The sequence below is a fragment of the Anolis sagrei genome, chromosome 3 (genome assembly GCF_037176765.1).
Source record: "Anolis sagrei isolate rAnoSag1 chromosome 3, rAnoSag1.mat, whole genome shotgun sequence".
NCBI classification, from domain to species: Eukaryota; Metazoa; Chordata; class Lepidosauria; order Squamata; family Dactyloidae; genus Anolis; species Anolis sagrei.
This window is the reverse complement of record NC_090023.1, coordinates 78,109,304-78,127,403: the sequence shown is the minus strand read 5'-3', so window position 1 is coordinate 78,127,403 and position 18,100 is coordinate 78,109,304. Positions and strand designations below refer to the sequence as shown.

Genomic DNA, 18,100 nt, shown 5'->3' with positions numbered 1-18,100 from the left:
TCATGATCCTACCTTGTGCCTAATAATGACATTCTTCTGGTGTTATAATAAATAAAGTATAACACAATATCTTAAAGATCTAGAACAATTATAAGGGCATTTTAAATAACTGAATTGTGTGATGTAAGAGGGAGGAAACCATTCTTTAAACTGAACCTATTCTGTGGCTTGCAACAGTAATCATGAATATGTTTGATCCAAGATGCTTGAAAACTTAATTTTGTATAAAAACCAATAAATCATACAACCATTTTGGTACGATCTACTGAGAGTGAAACATGGGGGATAGATACTGATACATATACTTTCATAAATAAATATGAACAATTACTATAGCAAAGGAACATTTGGGTTTCAAAAATATTTCTTGATAGATTCTTCAAATTTTGCAATATAATTTTAATATCTGTATCCCTAGATATTTCTTCAGAGTTATCCCTAAATGTTGGTTTAACAATTCGAGAATTAACTAGGGACCACATCACACTAGAGAATGAATCCACTTTAAATCCGGTTGCTGCCTCCTGCAGAATTCTGAGGTTTGGAGGTTAGGGAGGAGCCTTCAACAGCCTCACTAAACTACAAATCCCAGAAATCTGCAGGAGGCAGAAACCAGACTTAAAGTGGATTCATTCTCTAGCACGATGAAGTAGTACATGCATTTTACTAAGAACTTGTCTGTGTTGTATCAATTAATTGAAATTAAATAATTTTCCTACAATAAACAAATGCCCTGCCTAACTCAGCTACTTATTTCTATAAAACTTTAAAAGACTTTTCTTTTGACCCCCCCCCCCCCCCGGCCACAGGTGTTATCCCCATATTCTTCATGCTAAACCACAATATAATTTGAGTTCTATAGCACTTTTCATACTCTTTACAGAAATATTAAAAAGTAAATTAACCTTAATAAAACCACCCCTTAAGTATAAAACAATCATAATAAAGGTCCTTATAATCACATAATTGTGATCACTAATAATTTCATGCTTTCAGACATAAATGAAAGAATGATTTTGTACACAAATTCAGAGGGCTACAAGGACACATTTACAGACTGAACTTTTAAACACTTCTACACTTCTAGCTAATAAAGAAAAGGAATCATTGAAAGAAAACAGTAAGAAGCAAATAAAGAGGCATTGTCACTTGACAGGTTACTTACATGCACAGAGGCCATTGGGATTAAGACAGCATGAAAAATGTACAGGGGTCATTGAAATATGGCTCATAATATATTAGTAAAATAAAAAGTATATGCACAAAATAAACTTCACCATGCAATATTCTAAACACAAGGCAAATAAATCACATTAAATGATAAGCATGTTTTAATTAAAAATCGCTGCTGTTCTATAAATTGTTATTATTAATATTAAATGAAGCATATTTATGCCTCTAGTATGGTGTTCAAAGAAGAACCAATACAATATTTGACAGGAGTTTGTATACATGCAACATGTTTATAATGTACGTCACAGTATAAAATATAATAGAAAATTAATATCCCGTAGAAGTATATTTGGTTGGATTTCCTTTTTCTTAAGGCTATGATTTCTGCAATATTTTGGGTATGTATAAAACATGAGAGGAAGTGAGAAATCTTGGTAATCCATTCTCCACTGCAAATATTTCAAATAATAATAATAATTTGAGTATAGCTCTTATTTTTCTTATGGTGTATGTGCTTTTTATATGACCTACTTGGAACATATACAGCAAGGATTTTAAACAAACTGATTTTTATTAATGGAGCATCACTGCATCCCCTTTCTCTTATTCTCAATGTTGGGAGTGAACTATATACATGCGCAAGGGTGGAGCACTAAAGGAAGGGGATGGAACAACGGGATAATGAGGGACTTAAAGGAAGGAGGGTTTAAGAGTAGAAATCAGACTATACATGAGAGGTGGTAACTGTTCAGTAAGAAACACAAACTGAAGATCTATCAAGAACAGTTGTGGTACCAGACGATAAGAAACTCCAAATTTGTTGCTGAGGTTCACCCTCCAACACTTGCCATAGGAGTTCCTGCTATAAACTAGGTAGCTTCCAAATTGACAGAGGATCATCAGTCAACAAAGAGGACCACTGAACTGCCTTGAGCACTACAGACAGGCAAGAAAATGACACAAGGATGAAGTATTTAGATTTTAACAGATTTTAAAGTTTTTAAATGTTTTTACAATTTTCTTAAACTTCAACACTCATGCACTATTGTCTCCAGCTGTCAGATTATCTATTCTTCATGAGCCCATATGGTTTGAGTGATTAATCCCCCTTCCTACACTAGCATAAATTTAGGTATGATGGAAGTTCAAGGAAAGCACTATTAAGTCTAATGGATCGCCCCATTGAAACAATGGTGTTCCATTTAGTCTGGATTGTGGCCTTCTATTTTTAATAATTTACAACAGATTTTGATTTTTTTAATAAACCCAAATATGTTTTCTGGGAAGAATCCATTCAAAATGGGTTCAAAGCTAATTGAAATCATGCTTACAGAAAATCCATTAAAGTCAAAAGAATCTCACCAACATTAATAGGTAATTGCACTCTGATTTTATTGAATGTATTTATAGTACAGTACAGTCCCTCTTTTCACTGATTCGATATCTACGATTTTACTTAATTTTTAAAAAATTGTCTCTCCAGAATTGTTCGTGGGTCTCTCTAGATATTACAGTGCAATTCTTTGATATCCTTTCAGTCCAAGTATAGTAAATGGGTCTGCTCTTATCCATGGTTTCAGGTACCCATGGGTATCCCCTACAGATGAAGCAGTCAGGCTGTATCACTAAATCAGAATCAAAGCTAAGCTGTTTAGTTTCGTCAGAAGATTCTAAGTAGAAACAAGCTTTTAAAACAACATCATAAACCAATGTCTACATCCCCTGCTATTAACCTTACAATGGTCTATGGCAGTGGTTCTCAAAGTGTGAACATAGAGCTCTTGGGGCTCCGCGAACCATACTGAGGGGCGCTACGCTTTCTTCCCCTTCCAAGCTTTCCCCCCACTTGTGCTTTTCTTGCATGGCAGAAGGGGGTTGGGCTGGATGGATGGATGGCCCCTGGAGTTGCTCCTATTACTATTATTACAAAGGCTGGATTGACATCTGTTGAAGGTGCTTTGATTGTGCTTTTCCTGCATAGTAGAAGGGGGTTGAACTGGATGGCCTCTAGGGTCTTCGACTGAAATAGGTTAAGCTTTTTTTTGGTTAAAATAGTTCTTTGTTTTAAATATTGTATTGTTCTTTCTTTTCTTTCTTGCACTACAAACAAGATATGTGCAGAGTGTATAGGGGGTTTGTTCATGTTCCCCCCCCAATTAATTCACATAAACACTCTCCATCTATCTGCCACTGGCCCAGCCCATCTGTCAAAATTTAAAACACAATACATCAAAAAGTTTGCCCATGTCTGATATATATACATAATATATAATATAATATACAAACATTTCTTAGGGATCCATGAAAAACTTTTACTTCAAAAGGGGCTCTACAGCTGACAAAAGTTTGAGAACCTCTGGTCTATGGAATACTGCATTAAGTAAACCATTTAACAAATTAAAATGCAGTAAGAGCAGCAATACAAAGGTAGGTAAGTCCCAAAAAGCTCAGTGAGACCTACTTTTGAGCGAGCATACAAAATAATGAATTGTAAGGACATTTCCACACATCTGAATGATCCTGGGCATTGGCAATTTGAATCCAACACTCTGTCCCTAAAAACACCTTAAAGTGTTATATAAAAACAAAGTATTATGAATATTATCATACTTTGTATTTGTTATTTTTGTCATTTCTGAGATAGAAGACTAGGATAAATTATTGTATGTCTTGCTCTTCTGGCTCCTAAATAGGTGGAAATGGCAAGTTGATGATAAAATCCCATTCATAAAGAAATATTCAGATCCCAATGTTGGGGATTATTAGAAAAGGAACAAAAAAAATAAAACTATCAGTATAACAATGTGTTCATACAAATCTGTGATTTGGTCACATTCTGAATATAATTCTGTCATTGTGCCCTCCCCCCAAATATTGAAAAGTTAAAAATATTTAAGAAACAAAGTTATATAATTAAAAGGTAGAGCAGCTAATCAAAAGGGAAGATGAGAAAAATTTATGTTGCCACAGTGATATCTTAAATTCTAGAAATGAAAATGGCATTAAAGCGGAAATGATAAAAAGTTGTATACTATTATGTGTGATAAAGATAAGGTAAATAAATACTCCTAAATTGTAATATATTAATTTCATAATGATAGAAAAAAGGGATACCTAGTAAAGGCATACAGTGGGAAAGTCAGGATATAAAAGGATGAGATATAGAATTCACTGCTGCAAATAAAGATGATGGATATAAACAGGGATGGATTTAAAATGGGATCAGAGAAGTTTTTGAAGGTAAAGGCTATAAAAGCTTACTAATGATGGCTTTATGTTACTTCCAGTACAAACGGTAGTATACCTATGAAGACCAGTGACTAGGCAACATTAAGCAGGAGTGTGTTATTGTGCTAATATCCTCTATGGCAATGTAGTTAGCCACTGTGGGACAATAATGTTCCACTATATAAACAGTTAGCTTACTCCAGTACAGCTTTTCTTATATTAGAATGAATGTAATTATTCAAATGATAAATGTTTTCAAGATTTTTACAAACAATATTCCGAAGAACAATTCAAGGTTAGATTTTCAAAAAATATACCAAATATTCCCCAGAACACATTATTACAACATGGAAAGAACTAATCACGACTTTTTCTTGAAAGGGATAAACACAACAAGTTAGTGACTAGATAGAAAGGGTATCAGCCATGGAAGAAACTAACAGCAAATCTGAAGGAGCTGGACAACAATAGTGCAGATGTCCACAAGACTGGGCTTTATGAAGACGTGAAAAGAAGAAACCCTGCATATTGGTCTGAAAACAACATTCCCATGGTGAAGTATGGTGCCTGAAATGTGTCATAAGATTGCATTTCTTCAGCAGGGATTGGGAAAATCATCTTGATTAACGACAAGATTAAAGGAATCAAACACAAAATGATTCCAAAGGAAAATCTGTTCAATTTCATGTTGTAATACAACAACATGGAAGGGTATATATGTGAATACTTCTGCAAGGCACTGTATATAACTGGGCTTAATCAACCTCCAAAGAGCTGAATACTTTTGATTCCAAGCACTTGGTTGGTATTACTATGATTAAGAATCATCAGTCAAAATACATTTTTAAAATTTCAACTATTTCTAGTTCAGTTTGATTTTAATGAACTCAGATGATTGCCATAATTTAGGGACTGAACAAGAATTCTCAAATATACATTCTACATTACAATGGAATTAGAGTTAAACTGTTTCTGGTGGAGTCTCTCAAATGTGGCCGAGCTGCCCTGATGTTAAGAGAAAGAGACAGGCAAAGGTCTCTCTGCAACTGGCTGAACTGCACCAGGCCAATAAGGAACAAGGGGCAAAGGAAGGACGAATGGAAGCAAATATTAGTAGTGGTGGAGAAGACAGAGGTAAATTGAAGCCTGAAAGAAGGGTGGAACAAGGGAAACTGTGTGGATCCAGAAAAGTCAACTTAGATTTAGGGTTCAGGATAGTGGCTAAAAGAGTGAGAAAAGAGGCACCTTATTATGAACTCTGGAGTAATGATCACATATTGGTGTGAAGAAAAGGGCTGATTCCAGGTTGGGAGACACACTGTAATTTGACCCCCTCCCTCATTGAGCATCCTTTTTTTCCCCTGCCTTTGCTGCCAGGAGCTTGCTTGCTTACTAGCTAGCTGGTGAATAAGCAGATGACAGTAGTCAATGCTCCCAATTTGTGTTGCCACTAACTTCCTTATCCTTCTTTGTCTACTGAGATGACAAAACAAGGAGCAGGTACAGGAATGCCCCCTAACACTGTGAACAAGTTAGGAAAATATCTGTTTGACATTTGTAGTATCACTTTAACCAAATTTCTTGGAATTTCTTTGCACAAGGTCATGATAGATTCTATATTACTTGGCTATAAAAGGAAGTTGAAAGTTAGACTAAGAGCTGAAGACCAAGAGAAAACAGAGATAACAGAGCAGATATTTTAAATCAACAGTTTTCTGAAACAGTTTATGCATATATTTTTTTAAAAAATCTAATTATTTTGGAATCAATGTTTTGTCAGTTGTACTAATGTTGGAATAGTAATATGTTGAATTGTGAGTCAGAACAAAAAGGAAGTCTTTTTAATGGTAGCATATAATCAAAAGGGAAGAGAGATCACAGTAGCAATACAAATGCTTCAATTTATATTGCTACAGTGATACCTTAAATTCTAGAATGTACTCAGTACTGAACCCTGGAAGAATGGTAATACTCTTAAAAGAGAATCACACAATTTCTGTAGGCTTGATAGAAAAACTCTATTACGTCCAATTTTGAAGAAAGGCTTGCAAATCTAGAAAGAGGATGAATTTTCATATAAAGCAAATCAAATTTCCTCAAATTGCTCTTGCCTTTCCCTTTCCACAGAAAGAACAGAATCTGCACAATTTCTCATATTCCCTTTAATAATTATGATTCCGATTCTTTTAAGAAGTGAAATCCCTCAAGTTCCGCTCAGAAAAAAATCATTCTGCAGCCATAAAAAAAGTATTAAAAGGCATAGTGTATTTAATTTTTTTCTGGTTCCAGAAATGGAGATTCTGCAGTTAAACTATGGGCACCCTGCACATAGAGCAAATATTTCCCCATGAATATGTCTACTGAGTACCTAACAGAACTTAACTTATCTACTATAGTATTAGAGTATCACAATCACAAGTAGGAAGCTTCAAGTGAGGCAATACTTGTAATGCAGTGGTCTTAAAAAACCACAACATTCAAATAACAAATAGTAGATTTTAAGAAGCCTATTTTCAGTCCGCAATGATTCCATCAAGGGTGGGATCATAGCCTCTTGAGAGACAGAATGACTTATTCAACTGCAACACATTTCATAGTTATGGAAATAATGTGTAAAACTCTTAAATATCATTGTACAAAATCTTGGGTTTCTTAACATCTCTAGGAAGATGCAGATTTTCTTCCAGATACACAAACACTTTTTCTTATATTCAACTTACGTTTGTCGGATCCATTCAAGTGCATAATTTTCTTTTATTGCTTTAATTACTTTGAACATAGAGCTTTTCAGTTAAATGATTCCACTGACTGTCACTAGTAAAATTAAAGATTTATTTATCTGCATAATCATGAACAGTGCACCACTGTCAAATATGTATGATAGTGTATTTCATTTTTCTCACCTGCATTGTGCTTTGCTAAGTATTTGTCTTTGTATTGCTTCTTTTTCTTTCCAAACCAAGTGCAGCTTGCCTGCTGCTCCTGTTTAGTCTTCTCCATAGCAATACAAGCTACTCGCCTTGCAAGAGAAGAAGAAACAACAATCAAATTGTTATTTAATATTACCTCTCTAATGAAAAGAAAATAATATTTATTACTTTGACCTAAACATTTTGTGTCATTCATTTGTAGAAGACAGATTAATTTTCTCTTTCAGAGTTTCAAATGGGAATTTTAGATGACTTTTAAAAATACAAATGCCTTTGTATTGTCGAAGGATTTAATGGCTGGAGTCACTGTAGGTTGTAGGTTGTTGTAGGTTTTTCGGGCTATATGGCCATGTTCTAGAAACATTCTCTCCTGACGTTTTGCCTGCATCTATGGCAAGCATCCTCAGAGGACCTCACAACCTCTGAAGATGCTTGCCATAGATGCAGGCGAAACGTCAAGAGAGAATGTTTCTAGAACATGGCCATATAGCCTGAAAAACCTACAACAACCTACAAATGCCTTTTTTTTTGTTCTAACAGCAAGCACTTTTGAAGTCGAATGACTGTAAGAGTAAATTGTGAACTGGATCTAAAATATATGAACTTTGTAATTTGATCATAAAGAAAAACAATGATTCTACAGTATGTGTATCACAAAATTCTGGACAGATGCAAAGCAATGAAACTGGCTCAATCTGTTACAGCTTGTTATTCAAACATAGCATCGGTCAAGGATTGGATTTCATATTAATTCCAAAATATTGCTCCTTTTTGTAAATAATCAATACAAACCACATTGATATTTCGATGGAGATTTTGAAACAGGCAAATAATGATGATTCCTATTACTGTTCTAAGTATAAAGTCATGGGTTCTGGGAGAACCCCTGGGATTATTTTATAGGTTATACGTTATACAAAGTATTTATGCTTTCGCATGGTCCTGAGAATAGGTTCTAGAAACCATAACTAGGCCACTTTCAGGTTATAGATAAGCAATCTAGTTCCCTAAATGAATCTCTCCTTTTGTGAAACTGGACAGAAGCAAATGTTAAAAATTCTAGATATACCATGAATTTTATCTTTCCTTACAGTTAGAGACACATACATTGTTTACTCAATGCCAAACAACATACCATTCCTGAAGCTCAGGAGAAGGAATGAGGCCTGCAGTTCCATTTTTTGAATTCTCCAGTTTACCCTGCCACCAATTATGATCATCTTTGCTAATAATCTGGATAATATCACCAACTCTAAATCTGATGCCAGCTTCTTTGCAGGGAATGAGGTCGTCCTTTGCTGGGTCATATTCAAATTGTGCTCTTACATATATCTATAAAATAAGATTTTGTGACATATACTGAAAGGTCAATATGGTATGAACTGAGAGTTGAAGGACAGATCTGCAGCATAAATGCTACATACTGTTTACACCGCACTTAAGAATGCACTAGGCATTGGAAGTAAAAAGGAAGGGGAAGCAGTTGCACAGAATAATGGTTTTGATTATGCTTTTTAATGCAAATGTTACAATGTTCTATAATATGCTATTTATTGTGGATTCACTCCCTGTTTTGCTTTGGTATGGGGACAACTTGTTTGTCTATATTACAAGATTATGAAACAGAAGGACAGGTTGTGTGTGACTGTAGTTCTTTAAGTGGTTATCTGTGAACACACACAATGCATGGTGCAGGTGTAGATAATCCATTTATTGCTTTAATTACTTTGAACATATAAGTATTTAGTTAAATGATTTCATTGACTGTAACCAGTAAAATTAAAGATGAATCACAGAGACCACGAAGACGACGTGGCAATTACGTAGCTTATCTAATGAAACTGTGTAATACAGAAGTTTATGAATGTACATAATGCAGTTTTGATGTGTTACAAATTAATTTAGAAATCACTTCTTATGCTCCAAATATTTATCTATGGACTCCATGTATGTTAACTTAGAATACCTGCTACAGCTAGCATATATAGAATACTTTAAATACTTGGAATACATTGCATACGTTTTTTAAAACCAAAATTGCTTGTACATGGCAATGGATAAGCTCCTAAATTTACGTTTCTTATTTTAAAGTTCTGGATACAGGGAATATTTCTTTTATAGGAACCTAAACAGGCATTCTAGTTAATTTCCCCCCGGTTGTCATCATCTATTTTGTAGTTAAGGGAAAATGCTATAGGATAAATGCTTCACTTGAGTAGGCTACATGTGTATTTGAATTATGCCTTCCCCATGCTCAGCCTTTACAATCATAAGTAATTGTTCGTAGTTCCTATGGATTTCTGCTTTTCCTACAGCTTCTTTAGGACTATATTATGCCACAATATCTAAATTCCCCTTACACAAATTTCAGAGTTTAAAAGGAATGTGAAATAAAAGTATGATCAAAGAAATAGATATCTAGTGGAGTGCAAATGAATTCTCTCCTTTTCCTTCTCCATGTTGCAATCCTCCACATGCCTCCGAGACATTTGAAGGTAATTGCTGAAGATTGTAGACTATTTCTAAGAGGCCTGTAACAATAGCAGGGAATTGTCAAGCAATAGGAAGCTTGAACAAGTGCATATTTTGCTTATGTCAGAAGACATGGCATGCAATGGTCTTCAGGTCCCAACCCAAGTCTTTTCTTTAGTGGAAGGGCCAACCCAAACATATAGGATGTTAACCCCTTATCTGTTTTTATCATAATCTTTCGGATATGAACTTAAACCTTTGAAATATCTAAACCATGTGCAAGAATGTGGGCATAAGGGACATTGCATAATACAGATCAAAGATGACCCTCAATTGTCTTGAAATGTTGTAGTCTTGCCTTTTGGGAAAACTCCAGGGAATATGGCAACCTGCAGGTGAAGAGGATGGGCTGAGAATCTTTTTGTGTATAGAGATCACTACATGCAGAACTTAAGGTACCAGTTATTATATTAAAAATGATCACTGTGTCCCACTGCAGCAATTTCTAAGTGGATACCTAGGCAGAAACTGCACTATTAAACAGTTACACGTGTATTTTGCATAGTTGTATACACATACATACCGTCCAAAAGCAACAGCCAAAGTCTTCAAATGGAAGACAGATAGCAGGATGAGTCCCCCTCATCGCAAAACAGATTCTTTACTCATTCAGAGGAATATATATAACTGTGCATTTTTCCAATGTTTGAAACTTGAAGGAATAATGTTGAGTAGAAACATGTCCATAGAGGAAAAGCAGAACAAGTTCCCCTCTCAAAGTTACAACCATTAGAGCAAGCATGGACAAACTTTGCCTCTCCAGGTGCTTTGGACTTCAACTCCCATAATTCCTAACAGCCAGTAAGCTGGCTGGGATTTCTGGGAGTTGAGGTGCAAAACACCTGGAGGGTGGTTTGTTTTCAAAGAAAATAACATGAAATATATGTGTCATGTGGATTTTCAGACAAAAATCATGATGCAAAGGCTTAGTTAATTTAAGACTTTGTTTCAAGCGTTATGCTCTTCTGCCCAGAAAAATTGAGCAACTAGGCAATGAAAGTGGTGAGACTATATGCAATGTAATTTCTGCATAAGGCAAAACATAGATCAGTGTGGTAAAAGAAGCCCTTAAGTAATTCATAAAGATTTTATCTAGGGTAATATGAAATGTGACAAGAATACTGATGTTAACATGCTACGTGACATGGAATACAGCTACTATTAGTGACAAAACAACTACATCACAATCACAAAGAAATGATACTATGTTGAATCAGCCATGGAAGACAAGCAGGAATCAAGGTCACAACAAAATGAACACCAGTAAGGAGAAAATCCTACTAAGCAACTATGTTAGGAAAGCTTCCATGGAGAATAACTATTCACCTGTCGTCCTTTTGGTTGTGTTGTTGATGGCAAGTCCTGCAGAATAAAGCCAACCCAGGGAAAGAAATTCATTTTAATTTGAAAGTAGACAATAGCATTAGAGCAAAAAGCTAATTTGCAAGTATTAGCAATAAATGTACTTTTGGAAATGATAATTTAATAGGAAAAATGTCAAACCCAGGCAGTTTAGAAGCAAGCTGAAGAAAGCTGATAAAGTTTAAGCAGACAAAAATGTTTTTTAATAAAAAATTCACCATCTTCAACACAAAAGCACCTGTAAGCAAAGGGCCACTTTTTCATTTTAACATTCAAATTGAAGGCTACTTAAAGGCTACTGTCATATTGTTTTGTAACTATTTTATAAGTTGATTTAATGAATAGTTCTATACCAATGTACTCCTTCAAGCTTATTACAATATCTCAAAAGTGTACAGAGGAGATGATGTTTAAGGTACTAGAAACTTTATAGAAATGACTACCATTTGCAGGCTGACACCAGATACACAAATATTTCCTGAAGGGAGATTTCTTTACAGGTGCTTTTTAACATTTTACTATATATGTTGAAAGAGAGAGAGAGAGAGAGAGAGAAATGATAAACAATAGTAGTGTCTTTGGTTATATATACAAGTACCTTTCTGCCTGAAAATATGGCTAAAAATGAAGTATTTTGTGTTAAAGATGTGATGTTAATAGCTTGGCTTATAAATGCAGTTCAAAGCCAGTTTCTTTTGCTTTTCATAACCAGGCAAGGCTCATATTTCACAAAATATGTGCACATACCACAACAGCAGAGGACACACCAATTCCTTAACTCAGATAGCGGAAACCAATACTGCAATCTAGAGAGTTTTAAAAATAAAAAATGTCCAGGTCTCAAAAACCCTGAAAACCTGCTATGCAAATATTTTGCTTGAAAACATCATTCCGAAGGTTAAAATGGAAATTAGTCTTTCTCCTAGTTTTGAGCAAATCAGGATGAGGATAATGATAAGTCTATTTAAGGGATGAGTGAATTTTTACATTACAGTTGAATGCAACTCATTAAAAGGGTTTTAATGAGAAGATTATGTTGCTGAATAAACCCTTGAATGAAAGAAAATGGGGAATTAGACTTCTAAGTATCCTTGATTTTATCAGGAGAACATCATTTTTCACTGAACATGTCATCATAACAGGACTGGTAGATGAGCACAAGATTTAATACTCTCTGTATGGAACTGGAGGTCTTACCAAAACAGAATTGTTAATGCTGCTATGGCCATTAGCTGGGGACTGTCTGGATGTAGAGGGGGAATCTCTCTGAAATAAGATACAAGGTTCATTATCACACAACACTATGACAGAAGACAGATATATTTAAACGTTATATCTGTGCTATATCTTCAGGCTTACCACCAATTAGTTCACCACTTCATCTTGGAAGAGGTTTCATATTTCAACAACAGCAGATTATTATTAAACTAGTGACTAGTGTTTCACAACTTGAAAAGTATGTGGGATTTCTGATTTATAAATAACAGGATCTCTTTTCTCTCAGTATATGGATGTTTTCCCAGCAACACCACTAAAAAAACAAAACACTGATATCTTACGATAAGCGCAATAAATAGAAAGGGAAACACAATTTTTGGCAATATCTGTTTTGAAAAAACCCTGGTGTTATTGTTGTATTTATACTATGGAGATAATTCTCATTTGTTGAGCCATTCCTTTAAAATAATATGTGAATTTAGGATGCCTTTTCAGAATTGGCAAACATAGTTTCTCAATTAAAAAAAGCAAATACTATGATTTTAAAAATTCTCCTAAATACATTAAATTATCCTGAGGCATAGTGTCTATCATAAAGGAAAGCTCGACTTCATTCTATAAATTCTGAATCGTTAAATTACTTACATTACAGGAAAACACAACAAGATAAAAACACAGGATCCTGATATTTCAGTATTACAACATTCAAAGTCACATTTATATATTACAATGACAATATGAGGTTGCACCTTCTGTATGTATTTATTAAAAACAGATTACAGAATACTGCATGGCATAGATTTCCAGATATACTTTAGGTCAGTTTATATGTCTGAATTTTAGGTCTGCACAGAAAATTAATACACTTATACAATGCGGGACATCATTTTTCCTTGTAGGAGCTCATCAATGTATATGAAACAAGATTGATCCTACTGAAAGACTGTGTTAAAAATTGAGAAAAAACAGAACATGTAACTGAGTCTTCATAGTTGTGGTTTTCAACTGAAGTATTCTTTGGCTATAGAAAGCCGCTTAAGCCCATTTTATAGGATGCCAAGCATAGTGAAGTGGTTTGAGTACTGGATTAAAATTTTGGAGACTAGGTTTCAAATCCCTATTCAGACATGGAAACCCTCTTTCATCCTCAGAGGAAGGCAAAGGCAACATTTGGTAACAAATTGCCCTTTTATACTCCTATGTTTTATTTTTGTGATTTATCTGATTGTTATGTTTTCTATGCTTTATTTTAATTGTATTTTTTGTTTTAATTGATTATTTTTGCTTTGATGATCTGTGGACATGTTTAAGCCATTTCGAGTCCCTTTGGGAGATCATCATCATCATCATCATCATCATCATCATCATCATCATCATCGTCATTATTATATCTTGCCAGGAAAATCCCATAATAGGTTCACCTTTGGGATGCAATAAGTCAGAAATAACTCAAAGGCATAGAACAACAAGATAATGTTTCTAACTTATCTGAAAATGAACTATTTTCCTCAAGGGACTGCACTACCCATGCAGGTGTTGCCTCACTTAGGTCTGCCTAGGATATCCAAGCAACAGAAGCTGACCAGAGAATCGCATTGGAGGAGCTTAGATTCTTAGAGAGAACATTTTAATCAAATCTGTGAATAACCAAAACTTCAAAAGCAAAACTCATAAATGTGGATGGCTGTCTGTACTGACATGTCTCATTATTCTTGACATGCTGGCTAGTATCCATGACACAATGTCAATGAACTCACAGAAGTGATTTCCAGAAGCACAGGTAAGAAGCCCCCTCCTTTTTGCAGCATCCATGTGCCCTGAACATTTTAATGATGTGCTCTAGAGGGCAAGGGAACTCTCTAGAGCAGATTGTAGCACTCAGAAAGGATACAACAGGGACAGCAAACTAAAAAGGCTGATGCTACAATTCGTGCTATGTTCAGTGTAGGTTGCTCTATTCTGCATTTCATTCATTTAATATGTCCTTTGTTGACAGAAGGTCACAGAGTATTATTAACTCCTATACTTATTCTATTTCTCATTTCAGTGTTCTAATTAAAGTCTCTGACACACCATACTTCCTGTGCAGTAGTGCATCTCTTACATACCTCTATGCATGATGATTTTAAATGTTATTGATTTTATTTGTATCAAAAATATTTTACTTGGATAATAAATATTACATAAACACACTAACATTTGGGTATCACTTGTTGGTAGCATAAATTTTGGGGCATTTACCATTTACAAATAAAGCAACTCTTCACTAGTATTTAGCAAATCCTCACCATGCATTATGTTTGAATACGTGACTTCAAATATCTCTACACACACAAATCCACAAATCTCCTTTACAAGAGTTGTCTGCTGTTAAGCAAAGAACAATGGAATCCTACATTTGAGTAAGTGATACACCCTCAGATTTGGGTGTGAGGAATATAGTTTGAATGCATTTTTGTGTGTGTTTTTGTGACTACGGAAGTTATATTTACGATTTATGCTGTCAATGAAGTCCACTTTTATTTCATACTTCTGATTAACCTGATTAATGGTTCACTCAAAAATCTAGTAACTATCCTCATCACTTTACTAAGGATTCCATGTTCTCTCAATTTTCAATGTATTTGCATTTACCTGTTCTCAGCAATTTCATCTAAACCAGGAATGGGTAAAGTACAGCCCACGCAATGTATGTAGCCCCTGGGAGTATTTTTGTGACTCTTATCACCTTTAGATTATCAAGACCACCCTTTTACTCCTTCCCCCACCTTATGAGTTCAAGGTCGGAATTTATACTATTGTTTTTGAGAAACCAATGTTCTCTTTTCAGAGCATATGGAATGGCTATAATCACTCCTATTTACCTTACAATAACCAGTAGGCAACAATGCATTAGTCATGAAAAGTTTTACACAAGTGATAAATTTCTTGTGCTGTAGAGCCACAGTGTATCCCTAATATTTCTGAGTTGCTTTGATATAGGGTTTTGATTTGCCTCCGAAAAATCCTGCAAATCTCTTGGGAAGACAGGCGGACAAATGTCAGTGTTCCAGAAGAAACAAAGACCACCAGCACTGAAGTGACGCTCCTATGCCATCAACTCCGCTGGACTGGTCATGTTGTCCGAATGCCTAATCACCGTCTCCCAAAGCAGTTATTATACTCTAAACTCAAGAATGGAAAACAAAATGTTGGTGGGCAGGAAAATAGATTTAAAGATGGGCTTAAAGCTAACCTTAAAAACCATGGTATTGACACTGAGAAATGGGAAGTCTTGGCCCTTGAGCACTCTAACTGGAGGTCAGCTGTGACCAGCAGTGCTGTGGAATTTGAAGAGACACAAATGGAGGGCAAAAGGGAGAAATGTGCCAAAAGGAAGGCGCGTCAAGTCAACTCTGACTGGGACCACCTTCCACCTGGAAACTGATGCCTTCACTGTGGAAGAACATGCAGGTCAAAACTAGGGCTCCATAGTGACGTATGTATCCACCACCAAGACGCTACACTTGGAAGACCATCATACTCGGACAATGAGGGATCGCCTAAGCAGGTAAGTAATATTCGGGGGTCATTAAAAAGTGAAAGAAACTGGATGCTGTTCTTCAAGAAGTATGTTAATAAATAGCATGTAAGATATATAGAATTTGAGCTCATTATTGATACAGTTGACCCTCTATATAAATTGGGGTTGATTCCAGTGCTCCCTGTGAATACCAAAACCAGCGGGTGTTTGTGTCACTTGTATAAAATATAAACAAAATATCTGACAAACCAGATGTGAGCCAGTTCATGCATCAGTGAGCTGGGAACAACCCCCTGTCAACCATGCCACTGGTTTCATGGCTCTCCCTCTGCAATGCAGCTTCTTTAACCTTCAAGGTTGAAGAAAAGCAGAGGGTGTAGATAGATCTGTGGTGGGCTGAATGTGTAGATGCAAAACCCATAGGTATGGAGGGCCAACTGCTTTAGATGAAAACTGAGATTTTAACAAGGAATCCAAGTCGTGCTGAATGCTGAATGAAGATGAATATAGCTAATGTAGTTTTTCTCATGCATTTTGACTTTTAAAAAAAGTTAAGGTTGTATTGTGTTAATTTAAAGAAATGTAAAGTTTCATTTACTTTTTGATTTAATTTTCTAGGAACAGGCAGTCTTAGTGAAAGAAGACATCCGAGAAACAAAAAGATTAATATGAGAACTACATAGTATTCCAAAGCCTGATTACCAAAATCTAAGTCCTGAGGACTCCAGAAGCACAATTTTCTCCCAAAGCCTAATTATTCAACATGTTTAACTTGCACAACGCATTCAGTTAAAGGGAATTATGCTGTAATCACAATAGTTTTCAAAATGTATCTTATGTTGAGGATTGGTTCCAGAGCTTGAATTTATTTGACAACGTCCTGAACTGAAGCTGTGTCTTGAACTGAATAATATACATTCTGTAATAATGTCAATGTCTTGAAAGCCAACATCTGTCACTGCTGATCCTAGTACTTCCTTTAAACCCTAGCGTATATTCATTTCTATCAAAAAGCGGATTTCTAGTCAAAGAAGCACATTTAACACCACTTCAATTTGTGATTAACTCTGCTTAGAATGGATTACAAATGAAGATAAGGGACAGGTTTCCTGAACTGGATGGATACCTCAGTAAATTTTTCATTTAAAAATAACTGTTTTCTAGAGCACTCTTTGGTCCTCCAGATATTTTTGTCTTATAGGTTGTTTTCACCCCCAAGACCCCCACCCAAGAAGCCACACTCTCCAATAAAATAAAATAAAAATATAATTTTCAGCCCCCTCCAAAAAAAGAAGGCAACTTAATTCTCCTGGAACAGCATTCTTCTTTTCTACACCCTCAACCTCCCAAATGTCCCCCCTACCAAAAAAAGACTTACTCAAATTGGAAGTTCAAAATGGATGTCATTTCTGGCTTTATTTTCAGTCATAAGCTGGTGCAGTCTAACCTGGGGGAATGGTCCCCAGCACCTGCCTCAGTTAGCTACCTGTGCTCAATGCTCAAAACCCCCAGCCAGCATGGTCAAATGTCAAGGACAGTAGGACACTGGAGGCTGAGAACATATAATCTGGATTATTAGGGGTTTCAACTAAATGCATATTTTTCATTTTACATATAATCTTTACGTAAAGATACTTGTTTTTGAGAGAGCATGCTATATTTCAGAAGGACTAACAATACTTTATTCCTGGGAAAACAGAACACCTTTTCTAAGTAACACATTCACTGGTCCTATGTTTGTTAAATAGAGATCATGGCTGATCCAACTGATAAAATCTCTTCTAGAGGAATTTATGTAAATTTGGATTTATTATAGTTTGACCTAATAATGGAAGTCAGTCTGCTAGTTAATCTAGTTCATAATATTTCAGTTGACAGCAAAATGACCTTTCTATCTCCATGATTTCTAACTATGTCAGTGTATGTATGTAAACAAATAAATATAAATTTATTACACAACTACTCTTTCATAACAGTGTCCATCTAGCTAGTTTTCTCAATGCACAATAAACAGTATGTTTAGTGCATGCCAGAAAGCCAGCCTCTTGTGAGAATTGGTTATTCTGCCACTGACACATTTGGAGGAATATTGCATAATGATTTTAATGTGCTTTTTGCAAGTATTAAAACAAAC

The 18,100-nt window shown here is 35.3% G+C and overlaps 1 protein-coding gene across 19 annotated transcripts in view; it reads right to left on the bottom strand.

Moving 5' to 3' along the window:
- The window catches only part of CASK (calcium/calmodulin dependent serine protein kinase), a 145,048-nt gene that overhangs the window by 13,226 nt on the left and 113,722 nt on the right, over window positions 1–18,100 (bottom strand). For 10 of the 19 annotated variants that reach the window (XM_067466724.1, XM_067466725.1, XM_067466726.1 and 7 more), the window contains 4 exons: window positions 12,423–12,491; window positions 11,190–11,225; window positions 8,467–8,663; window positions 7,305–7,420 (listed from right to left, as the gene is read on the bottom strand). In XM_067466724.1, the coding sequence (XP_067322825.1) occupies window positions 7,305–7,420; window positions 8,467–8,663; window positions 11,190–11,225; window positions 12,423–12,491 (418 nt within the window). The remainder of the gene's footprint in view (window positions 1–7,304; window positions 7,421–8,466; window positions 8,664–11,189; window positions 11,226–12,422; window positions 12,492–18,100) is intronic. The other 9 variants (XM_067466735.1, XM_067466737.1, XM_067466739.1 and 6 more) reach the window with 3 other exon arrangements.